The 25,048-nt window shown below is 34.8% G+C and overlaps 2 protein-coding genes across 2 annotated transcripts in view; one reads left to right on the top strand and one right to left on the bottom strand.

The window, feature by feature from the left end:
- KrT95D (phosphofurin acidic cluster sorting protein KrT95D) overlaps positions 1 to 25,048 on the bottom strand; it is a 104,083-nt gene that overhangs the window by 72,120 nt on the left and 6,915 nt on the right. The gene's annotated exons all lie outside the window — the stretch shown is intronic.
- On the top strand, positions 1,553 to 8,654 carry LOC146993202 (uncharacterized). Its single transcript, XM_085808378.1, has 5 exons — positions 1,553 to 2,182; positions 2,280 to 2,348; positions 3,707 to 3,784; positions 4,022 to 4,087; positions 5,617 to 8,654. Exons 1-5 carry the CDS (start codon positions 2,037 to 2,039, stop codon positions 8,078 to 8,080), a joined length of 2,823 nt encoding a protein of 940 aa, XP_085664504.1. The 5' UTR covers positions 1,553 to 2,036; the 3' UTR covers positions 8,081 to 8,654.

Genomic DNA, 25,048 nt, shown 5'->3' with positions numbered 1-25,048 from the left:
GCAAGTTCAAGTTTCTATTCGTTAAATTTCAACCCATTTTGTCTGGCAATTACAAACACCGTTATTAACTTTTTACAACAGCCAATTAATAGTTTTAAAATGTATTACGATACTGCCATAATATGGATAAATATCGGGCAAACACTTGAGAAGACCGTCCATTACCATTTAAAACACTTCAGGTGCACAAATGATATTAAATTTTATACGATGGCTATTATTATTTATGAAGCATATAAAGATACATTCAACAGCAAATGGATGTCAGCATCACCAGTATATGTAAAAACATTTATTGATGTTGTGTAAAGGAAGTGATTATCAGTTAATGTTTCAAATATAGAAAATAATAAAAATGTTTTACCTATGCACCAGTATCCAATTTGAAAGTATCTGGTCACTACATGCAACACAATTTTGTTGTAATTTTTCCAAGCTAAAATCGTGATCTTCTAAGTTACTCGCTATCAGGCTTGTTTAATTTAAGCAAAGAATATATCAAAATGATTTGTCCAGAAAGCCACCAGTCTTAATTATGGGACACCGGTAATTTCAAAATGCACATGAAAATCACAGGTTTGTGAAATGAGTGCTCCTAATCAGAGACACCCTTTATTCAGCCAATTCCCAGAATAATAGTAGGAGTTATTACAAACCTGTTATTTTGTCGCCATGCTGAAACACATAACTGTTATCTTGATAAAGTAATTTATCATATGGTAACATGAAAATTATACTCAAATGATATAAGTAATGGCCACTTAAAGACACAACATAGACCCTTTTTTACACAACAACAAATTAAAGACAAGGAAATGAATTTTTCAATATTTTTAAGTGTAAAACAGTCAGTACATGCCCATATAAAAAATATAAATTATAATGACCCATTCTCAGTATAAAAGCAGCAGTTACCATAAACTTGTCATCTTGTAAGCATGCTGAAACACAACTTTTATCATGAGAAAGCATTTTACAGTATGTTAACACCAAATGATAACCACTTACTAAACATTAAGTGGTAGCCATTTAAATACAACCCAGATACCATTTTATGCAGCAAACACTCAACAGCACGAAAATGAATTTTTCAATATTATCATCTTTCAAGTGCTCTGAATATAAAACAGTCAGTGCATGTCCATATGAACAAAATTATAATGACCCATTCCCAGTATAATAGCAGCAGCTATTATAAACATACAATTTTCTAATCATGCTGGAAACATATAACTGTTACCTCGATAAAGCGAACTGAACTCGACCTTTGGCTCAACTACGGGGCTTTGATTTTGTTTGAAGGAGCGAGGTGAGTCAGAGACGACTACCTGTGACGTCAGAGCTTCCCCTCGCTTCAGTGTCCCGGCTTCCTTCTATAAGGAGGTGTTGGTCAGAGACGACTACCTGTGACGTCAGAGCTTCCCCTCGCTTCAGTGTCCCGGCTTCCTTCTATAAGGAGGTGTTGGGTCAGCACGCTCAGCGTGTAATTGAGAGGTCTGCGGTTCGATTCCCGGCGAAGGCATTGCTAATTTTTCATCTTGCCTGCTTTAAGGTGGTCTACTACAGCAGCATTACAATACTAAAAATTTTTTTACACGCAGAATCGCTAATTAAGAAACTATGTTGCGTGCAATTTGGCAGAAATATAAAGCAATAGGTCAGTTTTCGAATCACAATGTTAGAATCAGGTTTGAAATGAAATTTACTTAAATATTATATTTTAAAAAAATTAGTTTGAAATACGTAATTTTAATGTGTAGTTTGGAAAGCCATCAATAGATGGCGCTACGAGTTAAAATTTAACATTGTAATCTTATTTCTGCAAAAATTCACGAAGTAATTGATTTTGATATCAGTTATAAATCATATTTTGTTCTAAATAATATTTAGAAGCGTTTCATATATTCCTTTATACACAGTTTTCACTAAACATTGTCAGCTGTCAGCAGAATGACGTTTACGGCAACCCTATTGCATTGCTATTCCGCACTCGTTTTGTTTACATTTATTTGTACTGTGGTCAGTTTGCAAAAAATATGCGAAAATATCAAGGACGACCGAAAAAACATCCTGGTTTTAATAAAAGATCCAGAATTCAGCGTAAACGTCGAGCTCAAGAAAAAAATATGAAATTAAATTCCCGAGATGTGGAAGATTCCGAACAAGCGGATGTTTTCGAAAGGTGAGAAATAATTTATTCTTTATATCGACTACCCCGTGTTTATGATTTCGTAGTAAGTTAATTCCAAAGTAAAATGTGCGTATTTTTTTTATTGAAGGTCAGAAATTATTGATACAACTGCATCTGTGTCAAAGGAGAATCATTGCCCGGATGATTTTTTTACAAAGTTTTTTTTTTTTTTTTTTTTTTTTTTTTTTTGTATGTGTGTGTATGAGGGGATGCTAATAATTGTTCAATTCTGTTATAAGAATTTATTCCTCCATTCACACTAAATTGTTGGGAAATATTGAAAGGGTAAATTCCAATTCACAAGGAATTGCTGAAATAATTGAATCTTTTCAAAAGTATGAGCATGTTCTTGCGATCTAAATTGAATTCACCATCATTACATGTATTATTGGAAATTTTATAGTCATATGTTTGCTACGAAATGCTTTGTCAGTTACCTATGGTATATTTTAACAGGTGTATGCACATTTATTCATGTGCTCGCTGTTCAACTTGCTTTTTTTTATTACGTCATTTACTTGGATGTTAAAACTTTCTTTTAGCGTTGGAACATTTTATGATCATTTAGTAAAATTTATATATAAATATATATTATTGCTTGTTTATTTATGGTTCTGTGTATTTGTCATGTATGCATGTTGTGAAGTGTAGTTTTTGAAAAATATGTCACAAATGTTAAATTCCACCAAAAGCTGAATTGAATTGATATTGGGATGCAGGTAATTAGAAAATATCTGCTGTGTATTTTGAGCGTAAACCAAACTAGTGCCAAGAATGGGACCAATACGCTCAGGCTTGCTTAGCCTTTTTGCCATTGTCCAAATTGAATTATCTCCAGTATAAAGGGAGTGAATGCTTTCTCTGTATAACATTAAAATATCCGTCTGATCAAAAATCTACCAATAAGAAACTTTTCATATGTTATGTGACAGACTTTCTGCAAACAGAAGTCCTCAGCTCTGTTCTTGTACATGTTTTTTAATTGTGGTTCAGATGTGTACTTCTCAAAGGAATTCTTCTCATAGGAAGATTATCTGAACATTTAAAAACTATATTCTGCTTTTAGGGGCCTAATATTTTATGCCCCTAAAATTAATATTGAAATTTCTAAAATGTTGAAAAATATGTCATCTGGATTCTGTACAAAAAATATAATCCCCTTTTTCATTTCTGCATTTGCAATTCCTGCATTTTCTTTATTCCTACATTTTTTAATTGGAAGGAATTTCATTCGCAGAGCCCTCTAATTTATTCTTACAAATCATGTAGTAATGTACCATTTTAGATAGATATAAATAACACATTTTGTAATTTTTCTAAACTGGGGTTATACAGCATGATATAATAGCTACACAGGGTATGGCGAAACAGTATACAGCAATATCTGTCGCACTGTCTGAGATGGGTGGTAGTCATACATAGCTTAATGCTTAAATTTGTTATGTGTTATTTATTTATTCATGTTTTTTTTTTTTTTTTAATTATGTTATAGCAGTTTATTTCTTTCATTCTTAGGTCCGGAAGTGAAAAATTTGACTTTTCTACGCCAGAAGTTACAGCTAATGTTCCTAAGACAAACCAGGCTTTCCTGAGGTAAGTTGGTTTATTTTTAAAATAGATATTAGCTGTGCATGATATTACAGTTACTTAATTATGGTTAACTAATTATGTATTAATTTAGAAGTCAAGCAACCAAAATCAGCGTTATATTTTCAAATAGTGAATATTTCAAAATATGATGCTGATTTTTGTTGCTTGACTCTCAAATTAATACTTGGTCGGTGTGTTATTGTATCTTAATTAAACTAATTATGGTTCTTTTCTTCTCAGTTCTGATCTGGACATCTCAGTTATTGACTCTGACGTAGAAGGTAGAAATACAAGCTCTCTTTTGGGGTAAATATGTATTTCTCTATGCCAAAATTAAAATGTCATCATTTATGTTTTTCTTTTATGGTGTTACATTATGTTGTTTACATACTGATAGCTATTAAAACTGTTAAATATAATATTGTAGCTATCAAAAAGAGGGGGATGAATTTGATTTGTACCAAATTTGGACGTTTTGCATGAAAGAACTTGAAAATAAAAGATTTTTTTAAAAATATATTCATTGAAATCAGTGAAATTTAAAGTCGGGACACTGAAGCAAATGAAAATATTTTGGGGTTTGATTCTTTTGATGGGAGCCTCATCAATAAGCCTACTATCTTTTTTAAATATTGCTTCTTTTTCATTGTTTTCATGATGTTTTATGTTCCCTTCATGAAAGAGATTTTTAATAATTTAAATTTTGTTAATAAAATATAACAAAATGAAATCTGTGATTATGTGGCTGTTATTTTTTCCATATATATTTATTTGAGGAAAACCACAAATTTTATTATTTTACAGAATTTTTAAGAAAAATATAAGGATAAAATTTTTTAAATAATTCTGATTACTACCTTTGCTTTCCTCTCATAATGTGCCTCAAATTAGAGCAATTAGACAACAAATTTAAGTCGTGATCTTTTTTTTCCAAGTTTTTTTTTTTAGGCTTAGGAGTATAAATTGCTTATCCCCACAAGACAGTGCATCTTCTTAGTATGCCATCCTAAGGCTCCGTTCACATGATGGTATAAATGTCATAGACGCATAATCATAAGGCACAAAATGTGGGAGTTCCATTCACACCTGCGAGAGAGGATCTAAGCCATAGCCAATTAGAGAAGCTAAATTTGTGCATGCATGTATGTGTCTACAGCTTTCTCTCTCAATAGGTTTTATGTATATGCTCTGATTGGCCGACTCTTATATCAAGTCGGCACAAAGTTGAAAACTTCAAGCTTAATGCCCAAACTAGTTTTTGTGACATAGCAAGGTCTGACTACAAAGCGTTGTTAGTTGGGAATTATGACATTTATACAACGGCTTGAATAGAGCCTTAGAAAGCCATTTGGTAACTGAGTTATCCACCATGAAAGAGTTATTCTTGCCCCTCTGAATTCAGTGTTTACTGGAACACGAACATTTTATACTCAGGTGTAGAGGCCCTTCATGTGAAACCTCCGGCACACAAAGTAGTGACTAATATTGCACGAGCAAATGACACTGCGAGCATGGAAGCAGCAGTTGTGAAGATGACTCATCTTCTTGTAGTAATATACTGGTAATCCAGTGTATTATTATTGTTAATTTATTTGCTATCTGTTGCCTAAATTTCCTAAACCTAATTGCAAATGGGCTGCCTGCATGGGCGTTTTCATGGTTTTCCCCGTGTATATGAGCCATTTCCCTTAGAAAGTCCTCCATGAAAGCATTCCTCCTCTTAGGAAGATCAAGTGCTTTGCTGTCATCAAATAAGCCAAATTTAAACCTAATTTGTAATATTTATATATATTAATTATATATATGTATATATATTGTATATATATATATTTTAGCTTGGAGTCTGAGCCTCTTCAGGAGAACCTTAATGATGAATTTCTGTGTCCTGATTCACCTTTAATTATCGAAAGGGAAGATCGACGAAAGGCAAATCCATTACCATCTGGCAGAACAATTTGCAATATGTCTTTTGTAATAGTGCAGGCTAGGACATTAGAGCAACATTCCCTAAATTGTAAATTTGGAGGATCATTTATTTTTAACAAAGTGATTCGACGTGGTCTTGTCACTACATATAACTATGTATGTGATAAAATTTTTAGCATCATGGAAATTCCGTATATGAGCAACTCGACCTTTGCTTCTTGTGAGCGAACTACTGGCAAAATAATACAGGGATGTGCACAGGAAACTATGTGTGCTGCTATAGAAGAGGAGAAAAGGCAGGCAGAACTTCGCAATGATAAAGATAATGATGGTTATCACTGTATAACTGTCATTGTTGATGGAGGTTGGTGTAAAAGAAGCTATGGGCATGGTTACAATGCTTCAAGTGGCATATCTGTTATTATAGGCATGGTCACCCAGAAAATTTTGTTTGTTGGAATTCGCAACAAAGTGTGCCTTATATGCAGTGCTATTGAAGATGGCAAGATGCCAAATAAAGTGCACCTTTGTTGGCGAAATTGGAATGGGCCTTCTACAGGTATGGAAAGCAGTGCCATTGTGGAAGGTCTGAATTATCTCCAGTGTGTTCACAAAATACGTTGTACTCGACTTGTTGGAGATGGAGATGCTAACACAATGGCCAAAGTGAAAGAAAGCATTTCATATGGAGGACGGGTGATCAAAGTAGAATGTGCTAACCATGCTGTTCGAAGATATCGCAGAGCTCTTGAGAAACTTCAGCAAAATACTGCGCGCTTCCCCGGGGCTAAAGGAATTGCTGCCCGTAAATTGCTGAAAATTAAAATGCCACTGTTAGTCAGAGGTGCTAGAGTAGCTATAAAAGCTCATGCTTTACCTAGCCATTATCAGCACACACAAGAAGCTATTGATGCATTAGTATCTGACTTGAGAAATGGGCTACATCATATATTTGGCAAGCATGATGCTTGTAGTGCTGTTTGTGCAAAGAAAGGTGCAGAGTTGGACAGCACATACAATGAAATTTTTTCCTCGGGTATGTTGCAAGCTATTGAAGCAGAAGTGGGAAGAGTACTGATATCGTGTAGCAGTACTCTTATTTGGAATGCCACAAATAATCCTGCTGAAAGCTTCATGAGTCAACTGTGTAAAACATCTGGTGGAAAAAGAGTTGATTTTTCCAAAGCTGGTGGCATGAACAGGCGTGCGAGTATTGCTGTCATGGCCTATCAAAATCCAGCACAGCAGTGGCAAAAAAATGCACAAAAAGCTGTAACAGGAAGTAGCCCCAGGACTCCAACTTTGAAATTCTTAGCTTCCAGAAATAAGCGCCATGTAAAACGTCTTGAGAGACGTAGACTTTTTGACACTGAGAAGAAAAAGAGAAATATGAGGAAAGCAGGACATATTCAGCAAGGTGGGGATATTTCTTATGGTGATTTTCCTGAGAAACCAGACCTATCAGATGAAGCATATGAATTGGCAGCTAAAAATTTTTTTATATCAATTGAAGTTCCAAAAAAAGATTCTCTTGAGGCCGTAACACGTGGACAGTCATCATCTGAAAGATGGCGTCATGAAAGATCAAGAAGAATATCATCATCCTTTTTCAAAGATGTTGCTGATAGGCGTCCAACAACACTCAGTGCTGCTTTAGTGAAACGTATCATATATAATGATAACGTTTCAACTAAAGCATTAAAGTATGGCTTGGCTAACGAAGCAGTAGCCTTAAATCAATACAAGGAAAAGCACATGGGAAAAAACATCAGACATTGTGGCCTTTTTATTGATCCTAAATATCCCTTTCTTTGTACTTCGCCAGATGGATTGATAGACAAAGATGGATTACTTGAAATAAAATGTCCTTATACAGCCAGATTCTCAGCAGACTTGTCAGACTTTTTCAGCAAGCCTAATTCTGTTGGTCTTCGGATGGATGCTGATAATAATCTTTATTTACCGAAAAGCCACAAATATTATTTTCAAATTCAAGGGCAGTTAGCCATAACAGAGAGGAATTGGTGTGATTTATATATATGGTGCAGAGAAGATGCAATCACATTAAGAATACCCGAAGACAAAACTTTCTGGATCAGTTTAGTTCCAAAACTCGAAAAATTTTACGTGAATTGTATTCTTCCTGAGCTTGTTGATCCAAGAGCACCAAGAAAAATGTCTCTTAGAGAACCGAAGTATATTGTTGATGCTAGAGCACAGAATGAGAAACAAAAACAGGCCACTGCTTCTGTAAAACAAACACAAGAAAAAAGAGAAATTGAAATTTCAGAAGCAGATAAAATTATTTCATCTCCTAGAAAGAATGCAGGAGAGAAAAGAATCAGGAAACCAAAAATTATTTTTGATTTGTAATCAGTAACAAGCCAAGCCAGCACACCGTAACATTTTCTACGTCTGAATAAAAACTATGCCTGCAACAAAGCATTATGATTAAATCCATACCTAATTAGAATATTACCCCATTTCTCTAAAAAAAATATGTTCAAAAAGTCTCTGCTTTCAGTAATAGATACGTCTGATCAATTCTGCCATAATTCTGTAATCAATACTTGAAGCTAGAATCTCCTGTGCTGCACTGCCATTGCATCTCTTTTCTGAATGTTTCATCATCCACTTCTCATTCTAAATATTCCTGTGTGCTTTCATTTATAGCTGCTAACTTGTTGTGAACATTTTCTGCACCACATGTTATATTTTGCAGTGTAAATAATGCGTGCAATCATATATTTTGGTTTTAATCATCAGTAACTTTGGTAAAACTACATTTATGCAAAGAAGACTTCCATAAAGTCACAGTTTCTGTGAAAAAGAAAATAAGTTTGATGACCTCTGTCATAATTCAATAAATAATTTTTTAAAATAGCATCACCTGTGCTGCACTAACATTGGAAAAAATTAAAGTCATCTCTTTTCTGAATGTTTCCTCATGCACTTCTGTTTCTAAGTATTCTTATGTGCTTTGATCCATAGCTGATAACTTGTTGAGAATATTTTCTGCACAACATGTTACACCTCTGAACTTAAATACTTGCGGTAAAGAAGTATTTTGGTTTGAATCATGTGTAACTCCAATATAAGTCCATTTCTCCAAGGAAAACCTCCACAAAGTCACTGCTCCTGATTCAGCTGGAAGGACATCCATACAATGATATTTGAGAAGAAGACATACAAAATTGAGTATTGTGGAAAGATGATTGCTTATATCTTGAACGTGGATGATCCACTTGTCTACAAAACTCATAACCATTCTAAAAAATAAGGACATCAAATTTCAGTGCATCCTGCTCTCACAAGAGAGAAAGGTGATCATTAGAAGCCTTCCCAGCTCCACATGTTAATGCTGCCTCATGTTGCATAATATAATAATACACACACTGGCCAATCTGGTTAAAATGCCAGTATAAGTAAGGTGTAAGAGTGCTTTTCATGATGAATGAAGTAAAATGGGGAAAAAAGGCGGCAGATCGTTCACCATTTGAAAAAGGGGCTTATTGTTGGTGCACATTTAGTGGGGGCATCGATTTCGAATCCTTCTCTAAAAAATGTAACTGCAGTTCGAGCATAGTTTTCAAAGACAGTGATCGGCGGTATCTCTGATGAATTGTACGGCAGAACACGGATTCAACTATCACAAATCATCAACCAAGGCTCTTCCCAACAAATTTCAGCTAGAACTATGCGCAGCGAATTGCAGAGGGATAGGAATGCATAGTTTTGGTGCCTGTAAGAAAATCACTCAGTTCTGCCGACATGCAAGACTTCATTTTCAGTGGTGTCGAGAAAAGACACTGGGCATCTGAGGATTGGAAATGGGTAATGTGGTGGGATATTACATTATGTATTACATATTAAACATAAGTTATGGGTTACCTCATAACTACAGAAGGTTCCTGTTCGCTGCCAGAAAAGGTTGAAGTAATCTGCAATGTAAATTACCGACAATACATGAGCTTTGTTCATTTATGGGCATGATAAAATTTTATCGATGCTTTTTGAAAAATGCTGCAGAAACTCAAGAAGTCATACACGAAATGTTAAAGGGTGATAAAAAAAGATCATTGTAAAGTTCCATGCACAGATGAAGGTGTTTAGTGTATTTAATTATGGCAAAGCACACTAGGGCTATCTGCCTAAGAGAAGGGATGCCTTCGTGGAGGACTTTCTAAGGGAAACTGGCTCATATACACGTTACACATGGGGAAAACCACGAAAACGCCCATGCAGCCAGTACGTTCGCGGGATTCGAACCTCGGACCGAACTACCAGTGTTCAGCGATTTTACCGCTCTGCCGCTGGTAGGCCTGCACAGATGAAGGAATTCACCAGTTTGAGAAGTGCAAATCTGATTTAGTCAATGGTGCCCTTTTGTGTTTCCCAATGGATTACCCTTTGTGTGCAGATACATCAGACTTTCCTATAGGATCAGTATTGCAGCAATTGGAAGAACAAGAACAAGACTGAAAACCTATTGTGTTCTACTCTAAAACATTAAATAATGCACAGAAGGTTTATAGTACCTATGACAGAGAATTCTTAGGAATATATCTTTCTGTCAAGCATTTTAAACATGTATCGGAAGGACGCAAATTCATCATACTTACTGATCACAAGCCACTGTCATATGCATAGAAGCAAAAGAATGGGAAGGCATAACCCAGACAACAACACCAACTTCAGTATATATCGGAATTTTCAACTGATATTCAGCATATTGATGCCAAAGAAAATTTAGTTGCAGTTGAAGTAGTCTCAGTTACTGGCTATGAAGCAGTAGCAGATACTCAAGAATATAATGAAGAATTGCAACATTTAATGACAGGTAGTGCTTCACTGAAATTTAAATCATCTACATTAGCATTTTGGAAAACATTAAGATGTGACAGCTCAACAACCAGTATCAGGCCTTTTATTTCAAAGCAATTTAGACAACAAATGTTTCATCAAATTCATAATTTTGCTCCTCTGGTATCAGGACAACTGTCAACGAGATGACTGAAAAATTTATCTTTCCAAATATAAAGAAAGAAATTCACGAATAGACTTAAAGTCCTGTCAATTGTCAAAGGAGCAAAGTCAACAGGCATACAAAATCTAAAATAGCCGAGTTCCAAGTACCTCATGCTAGATTAAGTATTGTGCAAGTTGACCTGATTGGGCCATTACCACCATCTGCTGGTAGGACGTATTATCTGACATTTATTGACCATTTTTCCTGTTAGGGAGAAGTAGTTTCTTTACCAGATATCACAAGAGAAATGGTTGTCAAAGCATTTTACAATCATTGGATTAGCAGATTTGTTGTGCCTAGTTCCATAATCTCAGATCAAGGAAGACAGTTTGAGTCGCAGCCTTTCAAGAGCCTTGCAAAAGTATGTGGTGCTAAAGTTTTACGTTCCACTCCATACCACCCACATTGCAGTGGGAAAATTGAGCAGTTTCTCAGAACTTAAAAAAATGCAATAAAGGCTCACAGCAACATCAGATGGACAGAAATCCTTCTAGGATTCAGAGTTGCAATATGTCCTGATACTAATCACTCTGTAGCTCAAATGGTATATTTTATGCAAATAAGGTTACCATGTGAGTTTTTCGACTACCTACCACTAAAACTAAACCTGAACCATTTGTAACAAATTTACTGTCTTTTATGGATCAGCACCAGTTTATCAACTGCTAACAAACATAAAATATTTATGCATAAAGACTTGAGATCATGTTCTCATGTGTTTGTGAGAACTGATCGTGTGAAAAAGGCACTTGAATTTGCTTATTGAGGGACCATTTTTTTGTGGTGAAAAAATATGATAAATATTTCCGAGTCTTAATTAAGGACAGACAAGTTAACATTTCATTGACAGACTGAAACCAGCTTATTTGTTACTTTCGAACAAATTACTAGAAACAGTGACTAAAAATAAAAAACCATTTCACATTTCATGTACCCAAAATTCTGATATTGTACCTAACGTCAAATCTATTATTCTAGATGGTATGAAAATCAGAAAATGTGTTGGATTTAAGGACTAATGTTTTGTATATTTTGCTATACTTCATCATCTTCTAAATATTAGTAAATATATATCTGCATTAGTGATAATCAGCTGTGAGCACATAGTGCACCATCTGCGACTCATTTGGGTATAAACTATGCTAGTGATTATAATGTCCTTGCTTTTTCCCATATGCCATATGTTGCATGAAATTTTGTTATATGAATCTAGCTTCCTGTGAGGAATTTCTGTGATCTTTCTAGTATGTATGGTCAAGAATTAGGCTTGTGATATACTGTCATGATTTTGCCCACATGTTCCCTGAATATACTACTATTTCCTTAGGAAGACTTCCAAGAAGAATACTGTTGTGAGTTCTAAGCCTAACTATGGTTTGGAACTGTTTATAATGAATTATTGGGATTCTGCACATGTAATGTGGATGCAATTCTATTTCCATTTAGAAGATTTTCTGCAAAGGCAATGCTTTAGCTGTGAGATAATTCTGTTTTGGAAATAAAACTGATATTTATTTAGATTTGTGGTATTTATAAGGCAGTTTATCAATAGCAGGTAGCATCTTGCCTCTTTGCTTTGATCAGGGCCTGTGCAACCAGTGGTAGTCAAAATTTTATAATTTAGCAGAGGGCACTGAGCAGCAAAATTTAGAGGCAAAAAAATGTTCAGAACTTACGAAGACATCAGCCAGCAGAATTTAGGACATGCAGAGATTGCACTGAGTGGCAATAGTGCCATATGTTACATTTGCTATCTGCATTATTAATTTGTGAAACAATTTCAGCTGCTTGAAAATGCATTTTTCTGTTAGAAATTTGTATTTCTTGCAATTTCTTTTTTTTTTCGGGGGGGGGGGGGTCGAGAATATGGTGTTAAAAATATTTTATCATTTTCTTTTTTTTTTCTTTTCAGGTGAAAATTTTGTGCATGATTTGGCTTTCATTGAGACGTCTCTGGGTCAGGAGTTACTAAGGAAGAGAAACTTACATGCAGGTTGAAGCATGCAGTGTCAAATGTATAAGGAATATAAAAGATGCTGTATATTAGTATAAGTTTGAATAACCATAATAAAAAAATTTCTTGAAAATTGTGTTTTTTCTGCGAGTTATTAAAATTGGAAATAATTAATTACAATATTTATGAAAATTTTCGAAAATAAAAATACAAGTAGTATTTAAAAAGTACTGCAAAACTCATTTTTAAGTAGAAAAATTATTCTCAGATGAAATTCTTTATGCAAAAGGATTCGATTATGCAAAAGGACTTTTTTAGTATTTGAAAGGTTCATTTGAACCCAACAACTGAAACTAACGTATCCCCAGTTTATTGATACCAACCATTTTGTTGGTATCAATGAACCCACTACTTTCTAAAAGCATTTCTGTCAATTACTAAGGGCTAATGAACAAGTGTTGAATTCTCAAGATGAATGTTGCCGAAACAGAAAAAAGTGTACTTCAGAACATTCTGCAGTAGCTCAAACAAAGTCACGGACCTCATCTATACTGTAGTCAGAGAGAAATTATTCCCCTTCCTTTTCTTTCAAAAGCTGAGTTCCCAAACGCACAACGGGAGGCCGTTGCTAAAAGCTGTGGAACCAGTTTTATAGCTATTTTTAGCAACTTGTGAGCTGTTTTTCAGATAACACAGTAAATCTCGGGGAGGGGGAATTTGAAATCATGATCACTGCCGGTACGGCAGAATTTACGTACAGCAAAATTGTAAAATTCAGCGAAGCATCAAGCAATAAAATTTTAGAATTTTGTGGGAAGGGCACTTGACAACAGAATTTATTGCGTACAAAGTCAGCAAAATGCATAGCGCCGTACCTGATTCATGATACAGCAGTATTCATTACCAATAGCAAACTTGTTTGAGGATAAGTTCGAAAAAATGTTTTCTAGTTGTTACCTAAAATCGGTAAACAATAATCTTTGAAAGATTATTCGATTATATCGTTACTAATATGGTAAAAATTTGAAAAGCAATCAGAAGCCGTATCTCTAGGGTCTTCAAGTCACGATTTGTTTTTATTTGTTCGAATATGATATTTATATCTCTCTTCCTACAAGTATGTATCTTCGTACGTATAAAGTATCAAAAATAATAAAAGTAATTAATAAATTTTCTCTAGTTGCCCTGAAAACTACATCTGAATATAAAGATAAGAAAGACATCAGTAAATTGCTGTTGTTATTTGCTGATCATAATGGTAATCAACCGAACATGATCACATATACCGTCTTCAAAACTTTGATTTTTATCAAGCTTCATATAAATACTAGGTTTTTGTTAGTCACGTAATTTGACATCCTAAATTTAAGATGACAGATGAAATAATGACTAGTTCTGAATTAGCTCACTCAGGAAGTAAAATTTTCTCCTTCCCGTCAATATAGCATATTTATAGCTCCCAATGATGGCGATCACTAACTAAATATGTTATGGATTAGAACCCTATTGCACTCCATAAGTTTTTCTTTATTCGCTTTATGTGCATGCATGCATGCTTGGTTGTGGAAGAAATTAAAAAGCCCCCCCCCCTTTTTTTTTTTTTACTTAGGTTATTCGAATGTATACGCCAGACATTTATTTGTTGAACTGTAGTTATAATTTGGAACGTGGTGCTAGAGCCGTTGGAGCCGAACCGAACGTCAGTTTGTTTAGAATTATAGAGTTTGATTACGCCAAAGCAGGTGAATTTGGAAAACACCAAAATCGGTCATGCATCCAACTCGTTATCGAGGCTTGAACTCCGGATGAACTACCAGTGTTCGGCGGCTCGCTTGCTAGAACTGCGTTAGGCTCTTTGAATGTAGCAAAGCCACGAGGGTTACCTTCTTACGATGGCAGGCCTTCGTGGAGTCATTTTCTGAAGGCTTAGATTAGGTTATTATGGCAAAGCACAGTAGGATGCCTTCATGTTGAACTTTCTTAGAGAAATTGACAACCCATACACGTTACACATACAGAAAATTATGAAAACGTCCATGCAGCCGGCCCGTTAGCCTTTATTCGAATCCAGGTCGAAACTACCAGTGTTCAGCGATTTAATTCCTCTACCGCGGGAGGGCCTAATTGCTGAAGGGAACTGGCTTGTATTCATGTTACACACGGTGAAAACAAACAATGCAACCAGCTGATTCGTCTGGCATCGAACCCAAACCAGTTCGAACTTCCAGTATTCAGTAGTTTTAACCACTCGGCCACTGGTGGCGTGTGGTAGGAGCCACAGATAATGTATTGAGTAGCAAAAATCCCTAATAGTGGCCCTGGTTACTAGTAGGATTGTAAGTATATTGGTAATCATCCAATCTACAGCAAGGAAATTTCGGAGCTTAATTGTAAAGTCAAATGCGACACTCCGATAAACGTGGTATATGTAGAGATGGAAAAATTTATTATTTAAAATACTTGTATTTATTAGTAAACATTTTATAAAATTTATTCTTAATTTAGCGTTTAAGAATTCTATGAGAGTTATCTGAGTATTTTTTCCTCCTTTGGTAATCCAATAAAATTGAGTAAATTTATGTTCTGTAATATCTTTGCGTGTTATATACATAGTTTTTTTTTTTTTTTTTTCTTTCAAAGTTAGACAAGTTTACACAAACAATATAGGTCGAAAAGGGAGCTGGTCTGCGCCCGGTGAGCCTGTCGGCAGCGTCGCAAAGCGTAATTTGACTAACGAAAAGATCATGCTTTGGATCTGGTGATCTGGATAGTCACTTGTGTTGAAAAATAAATTTATTTCAACAACATAGGGCAAAAATTTAGTTGATCTGCGCCCGTGAGTCCGTCGGCAGCATCGTAAAGCGTAATTTGACTAACAAAAAGATCATTCTTTTGTATTTGGTGGGATTGCCGTGGTATTAATCACAAATAGTATATGGAAAAAGGTAAAACCCTTGACAGTAAAGGATACAACGAGATGCTAGTGCATGTTGACGCTGCTATCAAGGAAAAGAGTCGAATTGAGTTCCGGCGCAGAAAGGTAACGTTCCATCAAGATAATACCATACGTGTCTGCATTCACCGGCTAGCCTCTGTACGGACTCGAAAGGGATCTTTCACCACATCCACCATATAACCCCGACATCGCACGTTCGGACTTTCAGCTACATCTTGCTGGTCCTATCTTCACTTCTGCACAAGACGTCCGAAATGAGGTTGACCTGTGTTTGGACTCGGGCCACCAAGTTTCCGAGCCGAAGGTTTTGAAAAACTACCAAAAAATTGGCAGAAAAGCATAGATTTTTGGTAGTGATTACTATCCGCACTAAAGGTACTGACTGCTTTTTTTTCATAACTTTATGAAGAACGTTCGTGCTTAAAATTTTCGTTACAACCATTAAATTCTGTAATTTATGAATTCCTTCCCACTTCTCATGTATTTATCAACTGTTCTTTATGAACCTGATATTCCTACAATTATCAGCTGTACTTTATAAATCTGATATGTAGAAACGCAATTTGATTTTATGCATTTCAGTATCAAGTGAAATCTTTAAACTAATCGTTCATTATAACACTTTATGTTGTTTTCATTCAAAGCTGAACTCAGATAATGTGCCGAGGTTGAACTACCAGTAATAGGCGACTTTAGCGCTCGCCCGCTAGAATTTAGAGAGGAACTGAGTGCCAGAATTGGGTTAGGCTCTTTGAATATAGCAAAGCCACGAGGTGGCAGATAGCAGATGCTTTCGTGGAGGAAGTTTCTGAAGGCTTAGTTTAGTTTATAGCAAAGCTCCCCATACACGTTACACACGGGGAAGATTATGAAAACGCCCATGTAGCCAGCCCGTTCGCCTTGATTCGAACCCAGGGCGGAACTACCAGTGTTCAGCGATTTAACCGCTCGGCCGCGGGTGAGCCTAATTGCTGAAGGAAACTGGGTCGTATTCATGTTGCACAACAGGAAAACAAACCATGCAGCCAGCTGGTTCGCCTGGGATCGAACCGAAACCAGGTCGAACTTCCAGTAATCAATATTCTTAACCACTCAGCCACTGGCGGCGCGTGGCAGAAGTAAGAGCCACAGATATTGTAGTGAGCAGCAAAAACCTCTAATACTGGCTCTGGTTACTAGTAGAATTATATATTGGTAATAATCCAATCTACAGCAATGAAATTTCGGAGCATAATTGTGAAGTTAAATACGACACTCCGATAAACGTGATAAAGATGAAAAAATTTTTTAAAAAAGCAAACTTACTATGCAAATACATGTATTCATTAGTAAACATTTTATAAAATTTATTCTTAATTTAGCGTTTATGAATTCTCAGAGAATTATCTCATCGAATTATTTTTTTCTCCTCTGGTAATCCAATATAATTGATTAAATTTATGTGCTGTTAATATCTTTGCCTGTTATGTACATAGTTTTTTTTTTTTTTTTTTTTTTTTTTTTTCCGTTTAAAGTTAGATAAAACTGAACGTACGTTACACTGAAATTACTTTGTCTAGAAAGTAAGCGCTTGAGTAGAAACAGATGTTGGGTTTTATTTTTAGAAGACATGAGATCGCTTTCTGTAAAGTAATGTTATAAAATTTTGAATTTGAAATAATCGTACTTCGTTTTTAGTAGCGCAGAATGATAAAGATTTAATGAGAATATAGCAAAGCATCTTTTTTAGAGACGCTGTTATAATTTTGCTATTTTATTTTTTTATGGTAGGTCAAGGAAAAAGGCAGGCTGCTAAATACGGTAACAGCACATTACTCTGTTTCATATATAGCGAATCCGCTCTGAAATGAGGCACGAAGCGGTAAAGTAGCTGAACACCAGTATTTCGGTCCGAGTTTCGAATCCCGCGAAGGGACTGGTTGCGCTTTCGTGGTTTTACCCTGTGTAACGTGTCTAGGAGCCAATTTCCCTTAGAAAGTCTTCCACGAAGGCATCCTTTCCCTTAGGCAAATAGATCGTACCGGTGTTTATTTTATCAACAGTACTGATTATTTTTAAAAATGATCATCCTAGAAAGGTGATTGCCAAAAAGTATTCACTTCGCATATTTATACGTTATGCATGAATATACTCTTTTTAGTCAATCTAATATATATAAATTACTAATGCTTTAAAAAAATTCAATTTTCAATATTCTGTTTCCTATTTGTTCCTGTTCAATGAAACAGATTCATACACAGCAAATCCAAATGCATCGCTACAGGAAGATGATAAACCAGCACAGTACGTAATTACAGTTACATCCGGAAAAGAGTAGATATACATATAAATACATAATATATATATACGGTATACAACGATATACAATATATATATATATATTATCGTTTTTTAGGATGTATCTATAATATGTATCATTTTACTTTATTAAAATATAATATTCAATTTTGTAATTTAGGAATTTCTTCTCCCTTATCATGTATTATCAGCTTGTACTTTATAAACCTGATACCCCTTCAATTATCAGCTGTATTTTATAAACCTGAAACATAGAAACGCAATTTGATTTTATGCATTTCAGTATCAAGTGAAATATTAAAACTGATTGTTCATTATAACACTTTATGTATTCATTCAAAGCGGATCTCAGATAATGTGCCGCAAATTATTTCCACACTAAGTTTTTTGTGCAAATAATACGTCCTGCTAGTGTTTTTGTAATAAAATGCATGTTATTAATTGATTTCGAATTTTCGTTGCATCTTGATATTGCTGCCAAAAGATATTCAATCAACAATAGTATCTTTTACTACGTTTATGTGTGTGGATACATAGACCATTTCTCCGTGTACTAGAAAAATTTGATAATGATTTATCCACTTTTGAAGTAAAAAAATAATAGTTAGGAGTGTTATACGATTTTATAATACAAGTAAAAAATATATATAAAGCTCTGGAAAGTGCTAACACATATTTATGGAATATTATGGATGGTAATTTATGAAATATTATGGATGGATGAGTAAATGGAATATTATGTGCGTGCTATATATGTATACACATATCATCAAGTATAAAATCATTTATATATAATTTTTATGTCGCGATGAAATTTGTTTTCTTCCGCAAAATAACGGCAAATTATGAAACATTACGCAACATTGAAAAGCGTGATGAACAAATTTTGCGAAAAGAAATAGCGACTGCTGCACGTATCTCACAGATATCTTTCATTCAACACAAAGGTGAAAAAGTTCTATTCCTGTTCAAAACATACCCTGCAGTCTGAGTCACAGACGGAAGAAATGACAGCAGGTCTTTTGTTCAACTGAGGGGATGTGTTTTATGGCTTACTCACTTTCCCGCCAAACAAGTACAGAGGAAGGAAGCGTCGTTGCCATAGTAACCAGGCTGTAGGTAGTCTTACAGATTTGAGTCTTTATCGCTCAACGTTCGTAGCGCCATCTGTTATTAAAAATCGACATGAGAAAGGGGTATTAAACGCTCTTAAAAAAAAAAAAAAAAAAAAAAAATCTACACAGTGATGTGTAAATATTTCAAGAGTCTCTATACTACAGGTAAAGAAAGAATTTCAGAATTCTGGAGTGTTGTAACGATGGCTGGACAAGGTTATAAACGAATAACTGCTTCTTAAGATGAATACATGGCAATAATTGCTCATCATCACAGGAAGTCTACTGCTTGGAAGTTAAGTTCAGAGTTTGCAGCCACCCCTGGAAGTGTTATATCATGGCAAATTATATACAGAAGACTTAATGAAAAAGGCCGTTATGCCAGGAAGCCAAGGGCATGTGTTTCTGTGTTTTCACAACAAAACAGGGATTGCTCTAATTGGTACAGTAAACACTAATGGTCTTATGTTTCTCTTTTACTGACGAATCAAATCAATGTTTAGTTTAATATCCGATTCTAAACGTGTTTACAACTGGAGGGAGTCAGAAACATGATATCTTCCTTCGAAAATTACGGAACATGACCATTTCAATAATGCAGGTGAGATGGTTTGGGAAGGAATAACGATCCACGGATGTACACTCCTACACATTTTCAACTGTAGATCTGTGATCAGCCAGAGAAAATATCCATACATACTTTTGAATAGTCTTAGCTTTTTAAAAGTGAACATGAATCTTTTTATTTATGAATTACTAATGGTTATTCACATCAAGCAAACCTTATTGAAGAATTTTTTGAAAGTGAAGACACTGGGTGAAGCAGTTGCATGCAGCACACATCCTTCTCCCTGATATGTAAATTCCATGAATACCACATTGCTAAAGATGCAGAACTCAATTCCCCAAACTATGGCTAATAACATTACTGCCAGCATGAAAACAGGTTGCAATGTGTGTGTGTACAAGGTCAGGTCAGGAGAGATCACATTCCATATTGCATTAATAAACCTCAACAAAACAGGGACTTTCTTAGTAACATGGCATTTCCCAAACTTTCTTAGTAACATGACATCACCATTTTAATAATTTCATGCTACAGTTTTATATCATATGCAAGGACCTTAAATTTTTTGCTTTATATTTGTTGTGACGTTATGCATCATTTCACACAAATTCTTAAATTTATAGATGAAAATTTCTAAGAAATTTACTATTTCATGCATATAAAGATAATTTTGGGCATTGCAGATAAAAAATAAATTTTGCATAAAGAAACAGCCCAGATTTTGAATCACACATTTATAGAATTTTCCAAGAAATGAAGCAGAAACAAATAACTATTGCTAGGCATATGGGTTGATCTTTACATTATGGTAACTTGGCGTTTTTTTTGGCGAAAATTTGCCGACCAACTCTCCATTTTTTTTTCCCGCCTCCATTTTGTCTTCACGAAGTAAAGACATGTTTCTTTTCTTTTTATCTACTGAACACTTCTTCCAACAATCTACTAGCCGAATTACACTTATGCTACAAATTTTATCTAACAAAACTGCTTAATCATGACAAATATTCACTGCAAAATTGGGAAAAAGTGCACAATACCATACTCCTTACGCATTTTTCAAAATAACACATGCACATAAACCATGTACACGCCGACTTATTTTTACTTAAAAAAACATCCCAGAATTACACAAAAATGGCATTGTGCACACGCGCTGATCGCGAAAAAGTTTATACCCTTTCCAAATATGAACATTTCCACATATAAAATAAATAAAATATCCAAAAACTTTTACCTCTAAATCATCTATTACATTATACACGTCACCAACGAATTCATACCACAAGCATTACAAATACTTAGTGTCAAATATTTAAATTATTTCCATGCACGTTTACTTCAACTTAAATGTATACCAAATTCCTACAAACATAAAATTCACAAAATAATTATCATTTAATTAAAATATCACTAAACCATGTACACGTCGACTTATTTTTACTTAAAAAAACATCCCAGAATTGCACAAAAATGGCATTGCGCAATCTCTTCACTATATCCATGTACACTGCTTTTTTCTCATAAATTTGAAAAATTTCACGAAAATGCATAACAATTTTCTGAATCTTTAAACAAGGTAAAAAGAACATATATGAAATTACCTGATCGCGAAAAAGTACATACCCTTTCCAAATATGAACATTTCCCCGTATAAAATAAATAAAATATCCAAAAACTTTTACCTCTACATTATCTATTATATTACAAACGTCACTAACTAATTCATACCTTTACTTCATTACAAATGGTTACAAATACTTAGTGTCAAATATTTAAATTATTTCCATGCACGTTTACGCAAATTACTTTACTTCCACCTTACATTTAGAACAATGCATAAAAATAATATCCTCAAATAATTAAAAATACTAACTTACCTATTCTTCTTCAGAATCTTGATTACATGTCCGATAAACTTTTCTTATTTCTGTTTCAGGATCTTTAAAATCATACTTATAATTCACCACAAGGTACCAGGTAAAATAAATAACTTAATAAAACATCTTTACTTCTATCTCACACAACCTTAAAGAAACACTTATTACCCCTTTCAATCCCACTAAACACCCATTTCGAATTCACTTTAGTTAGGGCCATGGGATCCAAAAATTAACGAACACTGTTTCACATAACACAGAATAAATGCAAATACAAAATTTCTAGATTTTTTCCCGATTTCCCCCTTTTCCGATTAAAGAACCGTAATTCGTCCATTAATATCACATGACATATCACATGATCTCTCATTTCCCTCACACAAAATAATGCGTAATCGGAACTGAGTACTGCTCACATTATTACCAAAGTCCCAGGTAGTAACCTTTATCGCCTCCAAAATGTCGCCAAACTACCAGTTACCATATTGTAAAGATCAGCCGGCATATGGTATTTTGCAAGAAACATGCAAGTACTCAAATTTTTACATAAGAAACTTGTACTAAATAGCTGATGTATCAGGTTTTAACGAAAGCTTCCCACCACAGCAAATATCATCTACATAAACAGTTCAAGCTGGCATGTTTAATCATATTTTGTCAAACTATTTTTGGCATTTGAAAGAGACTTCCTTTAGAACACTGTGTTGTGAAATTTGCGAAAAAAGTAACCTTATCATTAAGTACCAGGTGTCTGAAAAGGAACTAACATGCTACCAGATTAGAACCACCATTTACTTCCAGTTCTGTTACAAAAGGTCAGCTACAGAATGTCACCAAATCACGTGTACACCTTTAGGGACTAATATATCATACGACATTGTGAAGGTTTCATGACAAAAGTTCAAAAACAAGGACTACAATATTCAAGAAGCACAGCACTCTGACCTACTGATGATGATGAGGCCCACCAGCGAGAACTTGCAGAAGATCAACATGCAACCACTTGGGAGCCGTCTAAAGAGTTAGATGTTAGTGTCATGGTCATTAGTCGCATTATGCATTGCATAAACCTCACATACAAGTTCAATCGCTGTGTGCCTCAAGCAGATAACAGCAGATGTGTTCGGGCCTGCACTAATCCGCTAGAATATCAACACAAGGATAAAATTCTGGACCGTATCATCACTTGTGATGAAAAGTGGATTTACCTCAACAACACAGGAGAAAAAGAAGGTTCTTCTGTAACTAGTGAGCCCGTCAGCAGTGGTATTATCTACAAGGAGTATCTGGAAAAAGGTAAAACCTCAACAGTAAGGTGTTTAGCGAGATGTTAGTCCGTGTTGACGCTGCTATCAAGGACAGGTTCCGTTACAAAAAGGGAATGTTCCATCAAGATAATGTAAGACCACACGTATCTGCATTCACTGGCTGGACTCAAATAGGATCTTTTGTCACACCTACCATATAGCCTCGACATCGCTCTTTTGAACTCCTATTTTTTTTTCACTCCTACTGTAACATCTTGCTGGTGCTATCTTCCATGCTCCACAGGACATCCAAAATGAGGTTGATATGTTTTCGAATTCCTGGCCGCCAAGTTTCTGGGCCGAAAGCTTCGAAAAACTTCCAAAACATTGGCAGAAAATCATAGATTTGGATGTGATTACTACCCGCACTAAAGCTACAACTTTCATGTTTTTTTTTAACTTTATTAAGAATGTTTTTTGGTGGAAAACTTTCGTTACAACCAGATATGATGGAAATGAAATTCTAATACTTGCAAAGTCTTAGAATAAAAACTGAAAATAGGCTGAAGGCCTTCTTATTTAGTAGTTTATTAAAAACAGAGAATCTACAGATACAAGTTAAAGCAAAGCTTGGTACCTGTACATTTGAAAAAGGACATCAGGTATCAGTAGGCCTTGCTAACTTCAAATTCTGTCTCAACTTTGAGGGAGAACGTACCAAAGATCTCTCATCCCTCTTCTCCTCCTCTCGAGAAGAGTTTGGCTCACCACATATTTCAAGTGCCCTTTTGCCATGCAGACACTATATACTTATAAACATCCATGCCTTCTCTGGGATTTGAACCCGGGCCCAATGGCATAACAGCATCACTAACCACTATACTGGCTGGACGAATGCTACCTGATCAATGTAATTTTGGATGTGATTGCGAACCTAGGAATCACATCCTAGAAATCAAATAGATTTCATTAGCAAAATGTGCCAACAGTCATTGCCAGTGCATCTGTATTTAGCTGTTGGTAATGTACATCAAATGTGCATCAAATCAAAATGTGCCATATTGTCAATATAAAGGCAAGGCTGGTTTATATCCAAGAACTAAACAAAATTTGGCTAATCTTTGGAATATGGTAACAGGCAGTTTGGCGACATTTTGGTAGGCGATAAAGGTTACTAGCTAGGACTTTAGCAGTATACATGGATAAAGTCAAGAGTGTGCGCAATGCCATTTTTTTTTTAAGTGAAAATAGGTCGACGTGTACATGGACGATACCATGTATGTGCAATTCTTAAAAGGACTTTAGCAATAATGTGAGAAATACCCAGTTCCAATTACAGATTATTTTGTCTCAAAGAAATGAGAGATCATGAGATATGTCATGTGACATTTATGGACGAATGATAGCTCTTTAATCAGAAAAAAAGGGGGAAATTTGGAAAAATATCTGCAGTACTTTATAGCATTTTGTATTTAGCTTCATTCTGTGTTGTGTGAAACAGTGTTGCTTAACTTTTGGATCCCATGGCCTTATCTAAAGTGAATTCGAAATTTTTATTGCGTTTATCTGATAATCCAAAAGAATTGCTTGAATGGTGTATGAGTGTAGGATTAATTGAGGATAAGTATGAATGCCCAACGTGTGGGAATGAAATGAGATTGTGTGAGAGGAAGGATATTACAGATAAGTTTGAATGGCGGTGCAAGAAATCTGGTGAAAATGGACATTTTGTGATCCGCGATGCACTCAAGATTCTGTAGAAGATTAGGTAAGTTAGTATTTTTAATCATTTGAGGATATTATTTTTATGCATTGTTCTAAATATAAGGAATAAATAAATTAATATGCTATTATTGGAAAATTTTTATTAGCAATGAATTAGTTTAAAGTAATTAAGATTTTAAGTTAATTTTTATTAATTTAATGTATGTGTTTATTTATATTTTAAGTAGTGTTTTTTAATTTAATTATATTTTAATTAAATGATAGTTATTTTGTGAATTACAGTCAAAAGTCGTTAATCCGGACTCGTCGGGACTTCGGCGATTCCGGATTATAGATCATCAGCTTAAATCTCGTAAGATAGCATGCAGAAATTCAAAAATTAAAAATATGAAACCGTAATTTATGAAATAAAGAACAATTATGATCTAAAGGGCATCAAAATTTACCCCCCCAAAAAAAACTTAATATTTATTTGTTTACTTTATTAAACATTTCTTTCAACGTAAGTTGTTTAAGTTGCTTCGTTTTATGTGATAATACTTTCTCTTTAATTATATAAACAGACATAATTT

This window comes from Stegodyphus dumicola, chromosome X1 (assembly GCF_044657685.1).
Source record: "Stegodyphus dumicola isolate Sdum_Otavi_A_Nest chromosome X1, ASM4465768v1".
NCBI classification, from domain to species: Eukaryota; Metazoa; Arthropoda; class Arachnida; order Araneae; family Eresidae; genus Stegodyphus; species Stegodyphus dumicola.
The sequence above is the reverse complement of the archived record's forward strand: the minus strand, read 5'-3'. Positions and strand labels throughout refer to the sequence as shown.

Bases quoted from the DNA above. Each gene is read 5' to 3' on its own strand.
- LOC146993202 (XM_085808378.1), top strand. From the start codon at position 2,037: ATGCGAAAATATCAAGGACGACCGAAAAAACATCCTGGTTTTAATAAA. The intron at 2,349-3,706 runs GTTTTTTTTTTT...TTTCATTCTTAG, and splicing joins CCGGATGATTTTTTTACAAA to GTCCGGAAGTGAAAAATTTG. The intron at 3,785-4,021 runs GTAAGTTGGTTT...TTTTCTTCTCAG, and splicing joins ACAAACCAGGCTTTCCTGAG to TTCTGATCTGGACATCTCAG.